The 15,138-nt window shown below is 48.6% G+C and overlaps 1 protein-coding gene across 20 annotated transcripts in view; it reads right to left on the reverse strand.

Moving 5' to 3' along the window:
- Positions 1-15,138, reverse strand: part of ptprc (protein tyrosine phosphatase receptor type C) — a 158,451-nt gene that overhangs the window by 64,508 nt on the left and 78,805 nt on the right. For all 20 annotated transcript variants that reach the window (XM_072274166.1, XM_072274167.1, XM_072274165.1 and 17 more), the window contains 5 exons: positions 12,418-12,492; positions 11,836-11,859; positions 10,292-10,543; positions 8,915-9,016; positions 7,111-7,239 (listed from right to left, as the gene is read on the reverse strand). In XM_072274166.1, the coding sequence (XP_072130267.1) occupies positions 7,111-7,239; positions 8,915-9,016; positions 10,292-10,543; positions 11,836-11,859; positions 12,418-12,492 (582 nt within the window). The remainder of the gene's footprint in view (positions 1-7,110; positions 7,240-8,914; positions 9,017-10,291; positions 10,544-11,835; positions 11,860-12,417; positions 12,493-15,138) is intronic.

Consider the following 15,138-nt stretch of genomic DNA (forward strand, 5'->3'; position numbering starts at 1 on the left):
CTGCCTCCAGCCTCGCCTCAAGACTGCTGCCTTCAGCCTCGCCTCGCCCCAAGACTGCTGCCTCCAGCCTCGCCTCGCCCCGTCTGCTGCCTTCAGCCTCGCCTCGCCCCAAGTCTCCTGCCTCCTGCCTCGCCTCAAGTCTCCTGCCTCCTGCCTCCAGCCTCGCCTCAAGTCTCCAGCCTCGCCTCAGGTCACCAGCTTCCAGCATTGCCTCGCCTCGCCCCAAGTCTCCTGCCTCCAGACTCCAGGCTCGCATCGCCCCAAGCCTCCTGCCTCCAGCCTCGCCTTGCCCCAAGTCTCCTGCCTCCAGCCTCCCCTCAAATCCTCTGCCTCTAGCCTTGCCCCAAGTCTCCTGCCTCCAGACTCCAGGCTCGCATCGTCCCGTCTCCTGCCTCCAGCCTCACCCCAAGTCTGCTGCCTCCAGCCTAGCCTCGCCCTGTCTCCTGCCTCCAGCCTCCAGCCTCTCCTCACCCCAAGCCTCCTACCTCCAGCCTCACCTCGTCCTAAGTCTCCTGCCTCCAGCCTCGCCCCGTCTCCTGCCTCCAGCCTCGCCTCAAGTTTCCTGCCTCCAGACTCCAGCCTCGCATCATCCCGTCTCCTGCCTCCAGCCTTGCCCCAAGTCTCCTGCCTCCAGCCTCCAGCCTCGCCACGCCCCAAGCCTACTGCCTCCAGTCACGCCTCGCCCCGTTTCCTGCCTGCAGCCTCGCCTCGCCCCAAGTCTCCTGTCTCCAGTCTCCAGCCTCGAGCCTCGCCTCGTCCCCTGCCTCCAGCCTTGCCCTAAGTCTCCTGCCTCCAGCCTCGCCTCGCCCCGTCTCCTACCTCTAGCCTCCAGCCTCGTCTCGCCCCGAGCCTCCTGCCTCACCTCAAGTCTCCTGCCTCCTGCCTCCAGTCTGGCCTCGCCCCAAGTCTCCAGCCTCCAGCCTCGCCTCCTGCCTCCAGCCTCTCCTCACCACAAGCCTCCTGCCTCCAGCCTCGCCTCGTCCCAAGTCTCCTGCCTCCAGCCTCGAGCCTCGCCTCAAGTCTCCAGCCTCCAGCGTCGCCCCAAGTCTCCTGCCTCGCCTCAAGTCTGCTGCCTCCAGCCTCGCCTCGCCTCAGGTCACCAGCTTCCAGCATCGCCTCGCCTCACCCCAAGCCTCCTGCCTCCAGCCTCCAGCCTCGCCCCAAGTCCTCTGCCTCTAGCCTCGCCCCAAGTCTCCTGCCTCCAGCCTCACCTCAAGTCTCCTACCTCCAGCCTCGCCCCGTCTCCTGCCTCCAGCCTCACCTCAAGTCTCCTACCTCCAGCCTAGCCTCGTCTCCTGACTCCAGCATCCAGCGTCGCTCCAAGTCTCCTGCCTCCAGACTCCATTCTCGCCTCGTCCCAAGTCTCCTGCCTCCAGACTCCAGCCTTGCATCGTCCCGTCTCCTGCCTCCAGCCTCGCCCCAGGACTCCTGCCTCCAGCCTCCAGCCTCACCTCAAGTCTCCTGCCTCCAGCCTCCAGTTTTGCCTCGCCCCAAGTCTGCTGCCTCCAGCCTCGCCTCGCTCCAAGTCTTCTGCCTCCAGCCTCGCCTCACCTCGCCCCAAGTCTCCTGCCTCCAGCCTCGTCTCAAGTCTCCTGCGTCCAGCCTCCAAACTTGTCTCGCCCCGTCTCCTGCCTCCAGCCTCCAGTCGCACCTCGGCCCAAGTCTCCTGCCTCCTGCCTCCAGTCTTGCCTCGCCCCAAGTCTCCTGCCTCCAGCCTCGTGTCACCCCAAGTCTCCTGCCTCCAGCCTCGTGTCGCCCCAAGTCTCCAACCTCCAGCCTCGCCTCAAGTCACCAGCCTCCAGTCTCACCTCGCCCCAAGTCACCAGCCTCCAGCCTCGCCTCACCACAAGTCACCAGCCTCCAGCCTCGCCTCAAGTCTCCTACCTCCAGCCTCACCTCAAGTCTCCAGCCTCGCCTCGCCCCGCCCCAAGTCTCCAACCTCCAGCCTCGCCTCAAGTCACCAGCCTCCAGTCTCGCCTCGCCTCAGGTCTCCATCTTCCAGCATCGCCTTGCCTCAAGTCACCAGCCTCCAGCCTTGCCTCAAGTCACCATCCTCCAGCCTCACCTCGCCCCGTCTCCTGCCTCCAGCCTCACCTCAAGTCTCCTACCTCCAGCCTCGCCCCATCTCCTGCCTCCAGCCTCACCTCAAGTCTCCTACCTCCAGCCTCGCCTCGTCTCCTGCCTCCAGCGTCGCCCCAAGTCTCCTGCCTCCAGACTCCATTCTCGCCTCGTCCCAAGTCTCCTGCCTCCAGACTCCAGCCTTACATCGTCCTGTCTCCTGCCTCCAGCCTCACCCCAAGTTCCCTGCCTCTAGCCTTGCCCCAAGTCTCCTGCCTCCAGCCTCCAGCCTCGCCTCGTCTCCTGCCTCCAGTCTCGCCTCGCCCAAAGCTTCCTGCCTCCAGCCTGGCCTCGCCCCGTCTCCTGCCTCCAGCCTCGCCCCAGTTCTCCTGCCTCCAGCCTCCAGACTCACCCCATCTCCTGCCTCCTGCCTCGAGCCTTGCCCCAAGTCTCCTGCCTCCAGCCTCCAGCCTTGCCTCGTCCCAAGTCTCCTGCCTCCAGACTCGCCCCAAGTCTCCAGCCTCCAGCCTCGCCCCAAGTCTCTCCTGCCTCCAGACTCGCCCCAAGTCTCCTGCCTCCAGCCTCGCCCCAAGTCTCTCCTGCCTCCAGACTCGCCCCAAGTCTCCTGCCTCCAGCCTCGCCCCAAGTCTCCAGCCTCCAGCCTCGCCCCAAGTCTCTCCTGCCTCCAGCCTCCAGCCTCGCCTCAAGTCTCCAGCCTCGCCTCAAGTCTCTCCTGCCTCCAGCCTCCAGCCTCACCTCAAGTCTCCTGCCTCCAGCCTCCAGTCACACCTCGGCCCAAATCCCCTGCCTCCAGCCTCGCCTCGTCTCCTGCCTCCAGCCTCCAAACTTGCCTCACCCCAAGCCTCCTACCTCCTGTCTTGCCTCACCCCAAGTCTGCTGCCTCCAGCCTCGTCTCGTCCCAGGTCTCCTGCCTCCAGCCTCGCTTCAAGTCTCCTGTTCCAGCCTCCAGCCTCGCCCCAAGTCTCCTGCCTCCAGCCTCGCCTTGTCTCCTGCCTCCAGACTCCGCTCTCGCCTCACACCAAGTCTCCTGCCTGCAGACTCCAGCCTTGCATCGTCCCGTCTCCTGCCTCACCCCGTTCCCTGGCTCCAGCCTCGCCTCAAGTCTCCTGCCTCCAGCCTCCAGACTCGCCCCGTCTCCTGCCTCCTGCCTTGCCCCGTCTCCTGCCTCCAGCCTCCAGCCTTGCCTCATCCCAAGTCTCCTGCCTCCAGCCTCACCTTAAGTCTCCTGCCTCCAGCCTCCAAACTTGCCTCGCCCCAAGCCTCCTGCCTCCAGTCGCACCTCAGCCCAAATCCCCTGCCTCCAGCCTTGCCCCAAGTCTCCAGCCTCCAGCCTCGCCCCAAGTCTGCTGCCTCCAGTCTCGCCCCAAGTCTGCTGCCTCCAGCCTCACCTCACCTCGCCACATCTGCTGTCTCCAGCCTCACCTCGTCCCAGGTCTCCTACCTCCAGCCTCCAGCCTCGCGTCGCGTCCTGCCTCCAGGCTCCCCTCGCCCCAAGTCTCCTGCCTCCAGCCTCGACTCACTCCGTCTCCTGCCTCCAGCCTCCAGTCGCACCTCGCCCCAAGTCTGCTGCCTCCAGCCTCGCCTCGCTCCAAGTCTTCTGCCTCCAGCCTCGTGTCGCCCCAATCTCAAGTCACCAGCCTTCAGCCTCGCCTCGCCCAAGTCTCCATCCTCCAGCATTGCCTCCCCTCAAGTCTCCTGCCTCCAGCCTCGCCTCAAGACTCCTGCCTCCAGCCTCACCTCCACCCAAGCCTCCTGCCTCCAGCCTCGCCTCAAGTCTCCTGCCTCCAGCCTCGCCTCGCCCCAAGCCTCCTGCCTCCAGCCTCACCTCGCCCCAAGTCTCCTGCCTCCAGCCTTGCCCCAAGTCTCCTGCCTCCAGCCTCCAGCCTCGTCTCTTCTCCTGCCTCACCTCGCCCCAAGACTGCTGCCTCCAGCCTCGCCTCGCCCTGTCTCCTGCCTCCAGTGTCACCTTGCCCCAGGTCTCCTGCCTCCAGCCTCCAGCCTCGCCTCGCCCCAAGTCTGCTGCCTCCAGCCTTGCCTCGCCCTGTCTCCTGCCTCCAGTGTCGCCTTGCCCCAAGTCTCCTGCCTCCAGCCTTGCCTCACCTCACCCCAAGTCTGCTGCCTCCAGCCTCGCCTTGTCCCACATTTCCTGCCTCCAGCCTCGTCTCGCCCCAAGTCTCCTGCCTTCAGCCTCGCCTCAAGTCTCCTTCCTCCAGCCTCCCATCAAGTCTCCTGCCTCTAGCCTCAGCTCAAGTCTCCTGCCTGCTGCCTCCAGCTTCGTCCCAAGTCTCCTGTCTCCAGCCTTGCCCCAAGTCTCCTGGTTCCAGCCTCCAGCCTCACCCCAAGCCTCCTGCCTCCAGCCTCGCCTCACCCCAAGCCTCCTGCCTCCAGCCTCCAGTCTCGCCTCACCCCAAGCCTCCTGCCTCCAGCCTCCAGTCTCGCCTCACCCCAAGCCTCCTGCCTCCAGCCTCCAGTCTCGCCTCGCCCCGTCTCCTGCCTCCAGCCTCCAGCATCACCTCGCCCCAAGTCTCCTGCCTCCAGCCTCGCCTCGTCCCATGTCTCCTGCCTCCAGCCTCCAGCCTCGCCTCGCCCTGTCTCCTGCCTCCTGCTTCCAGCCTCGTCTCGCCCCAAGCCTCCAGTCTCGTCTCGCCACGTCTCCTGCCTCCAGCTCGCCTCATCCCAAGTCTCCTGCCTCCAGCCTTGTCTCGCCCCAAGCCTCCTGCCTCCAGCCTTGCCTCGCCACAAGTCTCCTGCCTCCAGCTCGCCTCGCCCCAAGTCTCCTACCTCCAGCCTCCAGCCTCGCCTCAATATTGCTGCCTCCAGCCTCGCCTCAAGACTGCTGCCTCCAGCCTCGCCTCACCCCAAGTCTCCTGCCTCCAGCCTCCAGCCTCACGTCAAGTCTCCTGCCTCCAGCCTCACTTCTCCCCAAGTGCCCTGCCTCCAGCCTCGCTTCACTCCAAGTCTCCTGTCTCCAGCATCCAGCCTCACCTCGCCCCAGGTCTCCTGCCTCCAGCCTCGCCTCATCTCCTACCTCCAGCCTCGCCTCATCTCCTACCTCCAGCCTCGCCTCAAGTCTCCTGCCTCCAGCCTTGCCTCAAGTCTCCAGCCTCCAGCCTCGCCCCAGGTCTCCCGCCTCCAGCCTCGCCTCGTCTCCTACCTCCAGCCTCGCCTCAGGTCTCCTGCCTCCAGCCTCGCCCCAGGTCTCCTGCCTCCAGCCTCGCCTCTAGTCTCCCGCCTCCAGCCTCGCCTCTAGTCTCCCGCCTCCAGCCTCGCCTCAGGTCTCCTGCCTCCAGCCTCGCCCCAGGTCTCCTGCCTCCAGCCTTGCCCCAGGTCTCCTGCCTCCAGCCTCACCCCAGGTCTCCTGCCTCCAGCCTCACCTTGCCTGAAAACTCCAGCCTCTTGTCTGGCCTCTAGCCTCTTGCCATGCCAAGCCAAGCCAAGTCTCCAGTCTCTAGCCTCTAGCCTCTAGCCTCCTGCCAAGTCTCGCCTCTAGCCTCAAGCTTGAAGACTCCAGCCTCATCCTGCCTGTCTGCCAAGCCCCGTCCTTGCCTAGTTCTGGGGTTCGAGCCAGAGGCAAGACCCAGGTACTGGGTCATTGTCCAGTCTCTGGCTCGGAGTCCAAGCCCGGGCTCCTAGCTTTCTTGTCCTATTCCAGTACTTCAGTGTCTGTGTCTTGCACTTGGGTCCGTTCCCAGCCACCGCCTTATGACAGGGAAAGAGTCTTGGCCCAAGTTGTCGACTCTGCTCTTTTCCATAGATGCTGTCTGGCCTGCTGAGTTCCTCCAGCATTTTGTGTGTGTTGGTTACAGATTAGTTCAGCTGTTCAGTGGCAATTTACTTTTGATGGGATGGTTCAAAATTGGAAGGGATGCCTGATGCATCAGTGTACTGCAGATAAGTCACCAATCCCTGGTCAACTGGAGCAAATTGATTTGGAAAGCCATGTCAAAGGAGAACAGGGACAGTATATACAATCAAGGTGCTGCATACTGTAGATATAATAAAGTTTGACATTGTATTAGATGGATCCAACAATTTACTGATTGCTTTATTTCATCCGAGATAGTAAGACCATTTGGGCCACATCCTCTTCTATCTACTGAAAAGGACAGCCCTTCTGGATTGCAAAACAACACCACATACAGCACACAGGGCAATCACAGCGTGATGTTATTGGGAAGCTCTGTCTGCCCTCTGCCTATGTTTGCCCATTGTTCTGGTGAGCATGTGAACTCAATTCTACACACATCAACACGATATTCATGATGGCTATTAAGGGGCAACCTGGTGCTCTAGGTTTAAGCTAAAGTTGTAAAGGATAACTTTGGTCCCATGTGAAGCAAACGTTTCACTCACAGTGCTACCATAAGTAGAATGAATGATGCATTCGGGCTTGAAGATAAACATTTATTTGTATTACTTTTGTGATGATGTTTATTGTTTGCCAATCATCCACAGAAATATGACGGTTATGTGAGTGCCATCAAACTGTAGTTTCAGAGACTTACGGGTAGAATAAACAATATTTTGCCTGATGAGGTGTTTTAATGGAGATGGACTGCACTGTAGTTTCTTATTGTGTATTAAGGAATGATCAGATATAATGGATTCATTGATTTCTGTGAGCAGTCTGAGTGTTGCTGTCTGTTTTTTTTATAGGTTAGACATCAGTCTATAGTTTTGCCCCATCATTGTGGTGAAGAGTTGAGTACAAAGGAAGCTGAGCAGACTCATTCAGTTGTAAACTTCCAAATCCATGCATATTATGAGCAGGTAGCCTTTGTATTAAATAAACATTTTAAATTCAGACTTTGCACCTTTTTCATTTACCACTAAAAGAAACACAGGTGACTTTGGCTTTCTCAACAGAAAAAGCCAAACAGAACACAGCAGTCATGGTTATCTAACACTAAGGCCCAATTTTGTAAACAATGGACACAATTCAAAATGAAAAACCATCTTCTCATCATTGGAATGGACCAAAGTTTTTCAGGCATTTGATCATCATAAACCACTATAAGCTTAAATACTTACTTCCAGCTTCTACTTGCAGGGGTTCATTTTGATACGTCAAATTTGCAGCCTTGGAGGTGATATGGCAATGGTATGGTTTACAAGCAGTTGAAATGTTCACTGTTGTTCCATTTAATTTCATTACAGCTTCTGGAAAACAAAACAAAATGGCAAAAGTGGTAATCCAATTAAAACTTCGCTAAGCCTACAATACCGTGATTTTAGAACATAGAACAATACAGCAACTGGCCCACTTTCAGTGAACTATGGACCTGGACCCCACTCCCTCTATATCTATTAAGGGATCTACCATTAAATGTATACTTTCACCTTTTATTTGACCTTCCAAAATGCAACACCTCACACTTGCCCAGTTTAAACCCCATCTGCCGCTTCTCTGCCCATAACTGTAAATGATCTATATCGCATGGTATTCGTTCATAGTCCTTTACACTGCCCACAACCCCCACAAGTCTGGTGCCATTGACAAATTTGCTAATCCATCTCTCTACATTTTCATCTAAATGCATATCCATACACAAGACGCAAGCCCAGTTGAAGTGAAACCCATGAAACAGGGCATAGCTAAGGATGGAACCTAATAGTCCAGTGTCTCAGCTTCTATTTACTTTTTCCTGAAATCATTCTTGGGGTGAAAAATAAGAAAATTTATCTTTCAGTGTTTTTTCTCCTTCTCTTTCCTCCTTTGTATTAGAGAAGCTGCTGACCTCATGGAAGCTTGCACAGCTTTTGTGAAAGTTCACTGTGGACTAGCAAACAATGATTGAGAGGAGGCTGAAACCACCCCAGCCATATGAAATGAACCACTGTTCAAAAGTTTACAATGTTGCCATCTCACTTGTCTCCATAGCATACCCTTACTTCAAAATGATACGGATTATGAAGTCATGCTCAGGGCTACATTGTCAGTGGTGAGACATTAAAGTGTACCTCACCTGAAAGATCACAACTCTTAACAATGGGTTAACAAAGTTCCTCAGAATACCAGTGAAGATGTCCCAGCTAAAATTTACATTTCAACAAACAAATAAAAACAAGTTCATTGCTGTCCATGTGATCTTATGAATCATTGAATCGTTACATAGAAGCAGGCCTTTTGACCCAATGAGTTCTTTCGACCACAGCAACTCACCGGTTCCATATTCCGCCTCTGCCCCAGCCTTTTCTCCACAATCTGGCAATATTTTTTTCCATCATATATTTATCCAATTCATTCTTGAAGACCACAATGGAACCTGTCTCCACGTCCACAGACAGCGTCATTCAGATTCCAGCAACTTGCTGCGTAAAAGGACTTCCCTCATGCCACTCATAGCTCCCTTTCCCTTTATTTTCTATTATGTCTTTTATTCTTCCATTTGTCTACCAACAGGAATGGCCTCTCATAATCCAGTCTTCCAAACCCCTCATTAGTATACAAACATCAATCTAATCTCCCGTCAGCCTTCTTATTTAAAAAAAAAGTCCCACTTTCTCCAATCTAACCTCATAACAGACATCTTTCATCCCAGGAACCATTCTTGGAAATCTTTTCTGAGCCCGCATGTCATTTCTATGTTGTAGTGTATAAATTAGTTTGCACATCTCCAATAACACACTTCAGTGGTGCTTAACTGACTGAGGCTTGAGATCATGTAAAATGTCATATACATATAAAACCTCTATTTTCTATTATAGAACCATTTACAAGAAATCCACTCAAATGGATTCTAATCTTGCTTCATTGTAAAAATATGGCCTATAGGTGTTTCTGTTTGGATTAGAACAACAAAAAAAATCATAGTAAATTCATTATTATAATTACCACTTGTACAGTTCCAATCATAAGTAAGGTTGCATCGTTTCATATCTGAGGTTTCATTGATTGAGAAGTAAGGCGGGTTTTGGATAATATTAAAGTCAAAACCTTGAAAAGATATTGAAAATAATGGTTACTAATAAATTAATCACACTCTACAAAAGCATTTAAAACCATAAACATTTTAATATAAATGTTTAAAATGTTTAAAATTGCTCTTTCACATTTGCAACATATGTTTACTTCATATTTTACTAAGTTAGCAACACAGTTTTTGAAGACTAGCATGTCCATTGTGAATTATAATCCCTAAAAACAATACGCAATACTTCGAATAGAGGACACAAGAACAGGCTCTTCAGCTCCCTATGTCAGTAACAACCATGATCCCAATCTGAACCAATCACATTTGCCTGCACATGGTTTATATCCTTCCATTCTGTCCCTGTACATGTGCCTCTTCCATGTTGCTATGGCATCTGTTTCCATCAGCTCTCCCGTCAGTGTGCTGCAGGAATATACCATTCTCTTGTGTAAAAAAAATTGCCTTGCCAATCTCCTTTAAACTTTCCTTCTTTCACCTTAAAGCTGCATCTGCTAATATATGACATTTCTATCATGGAAAAAAGATTCTGTTTCTACACCTTGATCTTTGTCTCTCATTATTTTATATAGTTTCTCCTGGCCTTCACTGTCTCCAGTGCTCTAGGGGAAACAACCCAGGTCTGTTCAACCTTTCCTTACTGCTAATACTCTCTAATACAGACAAATCCTCAGCGAATATCTTCTGCACCCTCTCCAAAGCCTTCAATCCCTTTCTGTAATGCAGCAACCAAATGGCGCACAATACTCCAAATGTGGCCAAAACAAGGTTTTAAACAGTTGCAACGTGTCTTCCCAACTTTAATATTCAATTGCCTGACTGAATAAGGCAAGTATGCCATTCACCTTCTTTACTTCTGTTGCCACTTCAAAGGAGCTATGATCCCTCTGTACATCAATGTCCCCAAGGGTCCTGCCATTTACTATAGGAAATGTTGTACTTGATCTCTCAACATGCAACGTCTCAGATATTTTCAGATTGAAATCCACTGCCCTTTGACAACTTGTTTTGCTATATTGCTTGACAGCCTTCCATGCTATCCAAAACTCCTCCAATTTCCGTGTCTTCCACAAACTTGCAAAACAACTCATCTATGTTTTTGTCCAAATAATTTATATGTCATAAAAACACAAGAGGTCTCAGCACTAATATCTGCCTACACCACTATCGTAGACCAAGAATCAGAATAACATCCCAATCAGCACTCCACGCTGTCTCTGAAGTTTGAACTTTGAAATTGTTAATTTGCATTAAATTGAAGCATATTACTCAATACTTACTAGGCGACGGTTTTGTTGTGGCACTTGTATTTTCACAAAATGTAGGGCACTTCTTATTCACGCTTACTGAAAGGTTATAATAAGTACATACTCCGAGATTTTCTATCGTTATTTCCGTCATGTTTTCATTTGAATTAAGATCGTAGGTGTCATTAAGAATCGTTATTGTTACATTTTCATTGATGCTGTAGGTGATGTTCATTGTGATGTTTCTATTTGTCACTTGACTTACAGTACAGGTAATTTCATAAGCTGAAAAAAAAATCATACATTTTATATTGGAACATACAGTCATAATTCATCACATGCTGGCCAATAAAATATTACATTTTATGAAATAGATCTGAAAGGGCAATTACTTTTTCTTTACACACTAAATCCAGAAAGAAGTTTTTAATTCAATGAGATTACTGAGAATTCCCGAAAACCCTATCAGGTTATGGCACAATACTGTAACCTTCCTGTTTGGATAGAAGAGGACATAACTGCCAGTGATATCCATATCCTATTAACAAATACATTCTTTAAAAAGGATGGACTATGAATTATTTAGTTTCTGACAACAGGGACTGGAGTAATTCAGCTGATGTTGTACGCTGATGTCCTCCCCCAATTACCCATTAGGGCAGATGATTGTACAGACAGGGGCAGTTCTGGCCTTCTATGCCTTCCCTCTACTTCGTAATCATGGAAACTTTGCCTTAAGTCAGGTGTGTTGTTGTGCTTGGATTAACTACAGTTGCCATTTACTACAGAAAGGTTATGGGGGCTGGTTAGAAGGTGGTGGAGCAGGATTGTGCAGTTGCAGTTTCAATCACATCAACCATGATCTTACTGATCACAGCAGGCTCAAAGAGATGAAAGGCTTTCTCCTGTCTGTCATGTACAACAAAATGTGTATTTTTTTTATTTGCAGAGAATTTTATATATATAATCTTATTTTTACGCGCGTGTGTGTGTGTGTGTGTGTGTGTGCCCTTAACTCCTTGGTGGAATCGTCGGGGCGCCGTCATGACAAGCTTTTTGCACCAATCTTTTTGGTGATTGCTTATCATACGGTGTGACTGGGGCATCTGAAACCTGGTGGAACCCATCCCTCTCCAGATTTTACATTTAATTAGTCAAGTTAAAAACACCCAGATTTTCTATAGTGAGATTTCAGAGATATTTTCAAGAAGTCTAACCGATAGAGCAGTAACTCAACAATATCCCTACTGATTTATGGAGCATAAGAGGCCACCATTTCCCACATGAAAACTTTGGATGAGGCTGTTGTTAATGACCTCTCTTTTCCAAATCTGGGAGCAGTACATCTGAAATTATATCTTGGACGTTTGTACATTAATTATAGTTTCACAAATTTGTTTAGGTAATAAAAATGAGGTTGTCAGTTTATAGCGAGGAAAGGACAAAATATGATGTGCCAAAATATAGTGTAACCACTAAAAACTGCAAATAAATTAAGTTTTATAATCATACTTAATAGATTCCACTTAAACTAATCCACATTTTCTTTGTTCAGAAATAATAAAGATTTTTCTTACCGCAATTCATAGTATTAGCAGAAGCTGAAATTTAAAATAGATTACAATATGTTACAAAATTGAATTAGCTTTCAAATTTAAGTACATCATCTACATTTGGCAGTTTAAATACAAACACATTGCATTTCTTTCATATGGGCCAAGTTTACAGAATAGTAACTGCAGTAAGTTTGAAAGTAGAATATTCTTGAGCTGCTGGAATTTTTACTATATTACAGACCAAAATTTTGCTGGATTTGTCCAAATCAATGCAATTTTGGAACATTTCCGGCGACACACTTCATCCTCAAAATCCAATCACCCTCTCATTTAAAGAAACCATCAAAGGTGGCAACAGAACAGAGCAAAAATGCTCATGATTTTTTCGGTGAATGCTTTTTTCTAACAATTCAACCCTGAGTCTTATGTCTGACCTTTTTTGTCAGGACTTCAGGAATCAAAATGTTTGTGTTGTTTGCGGGCACAAACACAGTTAACAAATGAAACACTCTGCATTCAACAATGGCACTAGGAGTGCAAGTGCAAAGTCTGTTTGTTCATTATGTGCCATGTCAAATGCAAAATGGCTCTTCTATAACGTACTTTGGACTGCTGTGCTGAGAGTGGATGCAGTAGGCACTGTTATGTCGGAGCCTGTGGTTGTGGTGTTACTTGTGCCTGCAGAAAGATCAAAGTAGTTAAGTGAATATGCACATATCTGAAGAAAATATATTTCATACCAGCTATCATTTAGCAACGTGCTTGGATGGCGATCATGTAATAAAGTGGAGCCTTCAAACACGATTGCCTGACTGAAAAAGTTTAGCTCAGTACCAGAGAAAGGGAAAACTTTACTTTCAAACCTAAAATTAGATTAGAACCAATTTGCTTAAAAACAATGACATTATAAGGAAAAAAGGGTAATTTATAACTAAATAAGTAACAAGTATCGGTTTAGCCTCCTAGATTCTGACTGTCTCCAATGACAACAGCATTACTATACAGCAATAGAAAACGTGCACTTTGTCTTATAGCTTCCTCTTATCTGGATCTTGATAAAATCTCTGGACGATATTATACTTTAAATATTTATGTAAGTTATGGCTCCATATCTATCAAAACAATTTTTATCCTTCACCATGAATAAAGTAACAATTCACATCATCCTCAAAATTCAATACTCCCAGGTTTAAACAAACACCTATAGGTGGCTATACAAATAGTTGATGTTCACAGGTACTGCTATTGTTGAATCCTCTATCGACAAGATCTTAGTGGTGGCTATTGACTAAACTTAACTGGGCTAACTCCATTAATACTGTATTTAGATGGATATCCTACAGCCAATGATTCATTTATTGAAATCCCAGGGCACCTTGATGTGATTTAATTCTTAGAATGTGGCTATCATTGGCAAGGCCAGGGTTTTGTCCTAACCTGTACTCGCACTTGTGAAGGTGCTTCAGAAGCACAATCTTGAATTCATGCTGTCCTCGAGGACAATACCCACAGAACTGTGTATTGCGAATTGCATGATGTAGAACCAGCAATGTCAAAAGAAGTGAAGATACTTCCAAGTCAGATATGTGATTCAGAAGAGAATTTACAGGTGATGTTCTTTTCATGTGCCTGACGTCCTGGTGGAGTTGGTTTTGGGGGAGTCACATGGCAATGGTGAGTTTTGTGGATTTGACAAACTGCAGTCATAAGACCATAAAACATAGTAGCAGAATTAGGCCACTCAGCCCATTGAGTCTGCTCTGCTATTCCATCATAGCTGATTTATTATCCCTCTCAACTCTTTTCTCCCTGCGTTTTCCCTGTAGACTTTGATGCCCTGATTAATCAAGAACCAATGAACCTCGGCCTTAAACACGCTCAGTGAACTGGCCTGCACAGCTGGCTGCGGCAATGAATCCCACAGACTCACCACCATCAGCCGAAATAAATTTTTACTCATCTCTGTTTTAAATGGACATCCCTCAGTTCTGAGGCTGTGCTCTCTGGTCCTAGAGTTTCCAACTATAGGAAACATCCACTCCACATCCACGATATTCAATATTCAGTAAGTTTCAATTAAATCCCCCTCATTCTTCTAAACTCCAGTGAGTACAGTCCCAGAGAAACCAATTGCTCATGTGTTAACCCTTTTATTTTTTGGGATCATTCTCATGAACCTTCTCTGGACCTTCTCCAAGGCCAGCACATCTTTTGTTAGATATGGGGCCCAAAACTGCTCACAATACTCCAAATGTGGTCTGACCAATACCTTATAAAGTTTCAGCATTACATCCTTGTTTTTGTACCTTAGTCCTCTCAAAATGAATGTTAATATTGCATTTGCTTTCCTTATGACCGACTCACCCTGCAAATTAACTTTTAGGGATCCTGCACAAGAACTCCCAAGTCCAAATAAACAACATTCACTCACTTTACTTTGTCTATCCTGCCTGTTATTTCCTCAAAGAATTCCAACAAATTAATCAGACAAGATTTTCTCCATGTATCCTGAAACCTCATCCTGAATAACTAGCCTATAATTTCCTTTTTTCTGGCTCCCTCCCTTCTTAACGAGTGGAGTGACATTTGCAATTTTCCAGTCCTTGGAACCATTCCAGAATCTGCTGATTCCTGAAAGATCATTACTAATGCCCCCACAAGCACTTCAGCTTCCTCTTTCAGAACCCTAGGATGTAGTCCATCTCATTCAGGTGATTTATCTACCTTCAGACCTTTCAGTTTCCCAGCACCTTCTCCTTGTTAATAGTAATGGGATTCACTTCTACCCCCTACACCTTTGCAAATCTGCATTCTGCTAGGGTATTCCACAGTGAAGGCTGACAGCAAAATACTTAAAAGTTTCATTCTCTGTTTCTTTGACCCCCACCCCCCATCACTACCATTCCAGTGTCATTTTCCAGTGGTCCACACACTTCTGTCATTGAACCTGTACCTCACCATATTTGTTCACATGACAATAAGCTCCGTTTGATTTGCTTCCCATGCTTACATAACCTGATTCAGCTTCATCATAGGCTGGCATCATCAAGGTTTGTAGACATCTAAACATCCACAGGATTGTGAATGAAGCTTAAAGGCAAATATTGTCTCCAGCAGGTTTGGAATACTTGAATGCATCTCAACATATTTTACTGGAAATCTCCACCCATTAGGACATAAACTAATTTAAAATCAGGATTCGTACCTCTACAGACCACTCGCATTTTATCACAGGTTCCCTTGGTAACTCAAATTGCCAGATAAACCACTAAAAATTCCTGCATTTAGGCATCAGATCAATATTTAAGCTACCTACCATAAGCC

This window comes from Mobula birostris, chromosome 12 (assembly GCF_030028105.1).
Source record: "Mobula birostris isolate sMobBir1 chromosome 12, sMobBir1.hap1, whole genome shotgun sequence".
NCBI classification, from domain to species: domain Eukaryota; kingdom Metazoa; phylum Chordata; class Chondrichthyes; order Myliobatiformes; family Myliobatidae; genus Mobula; species Mobula birostris.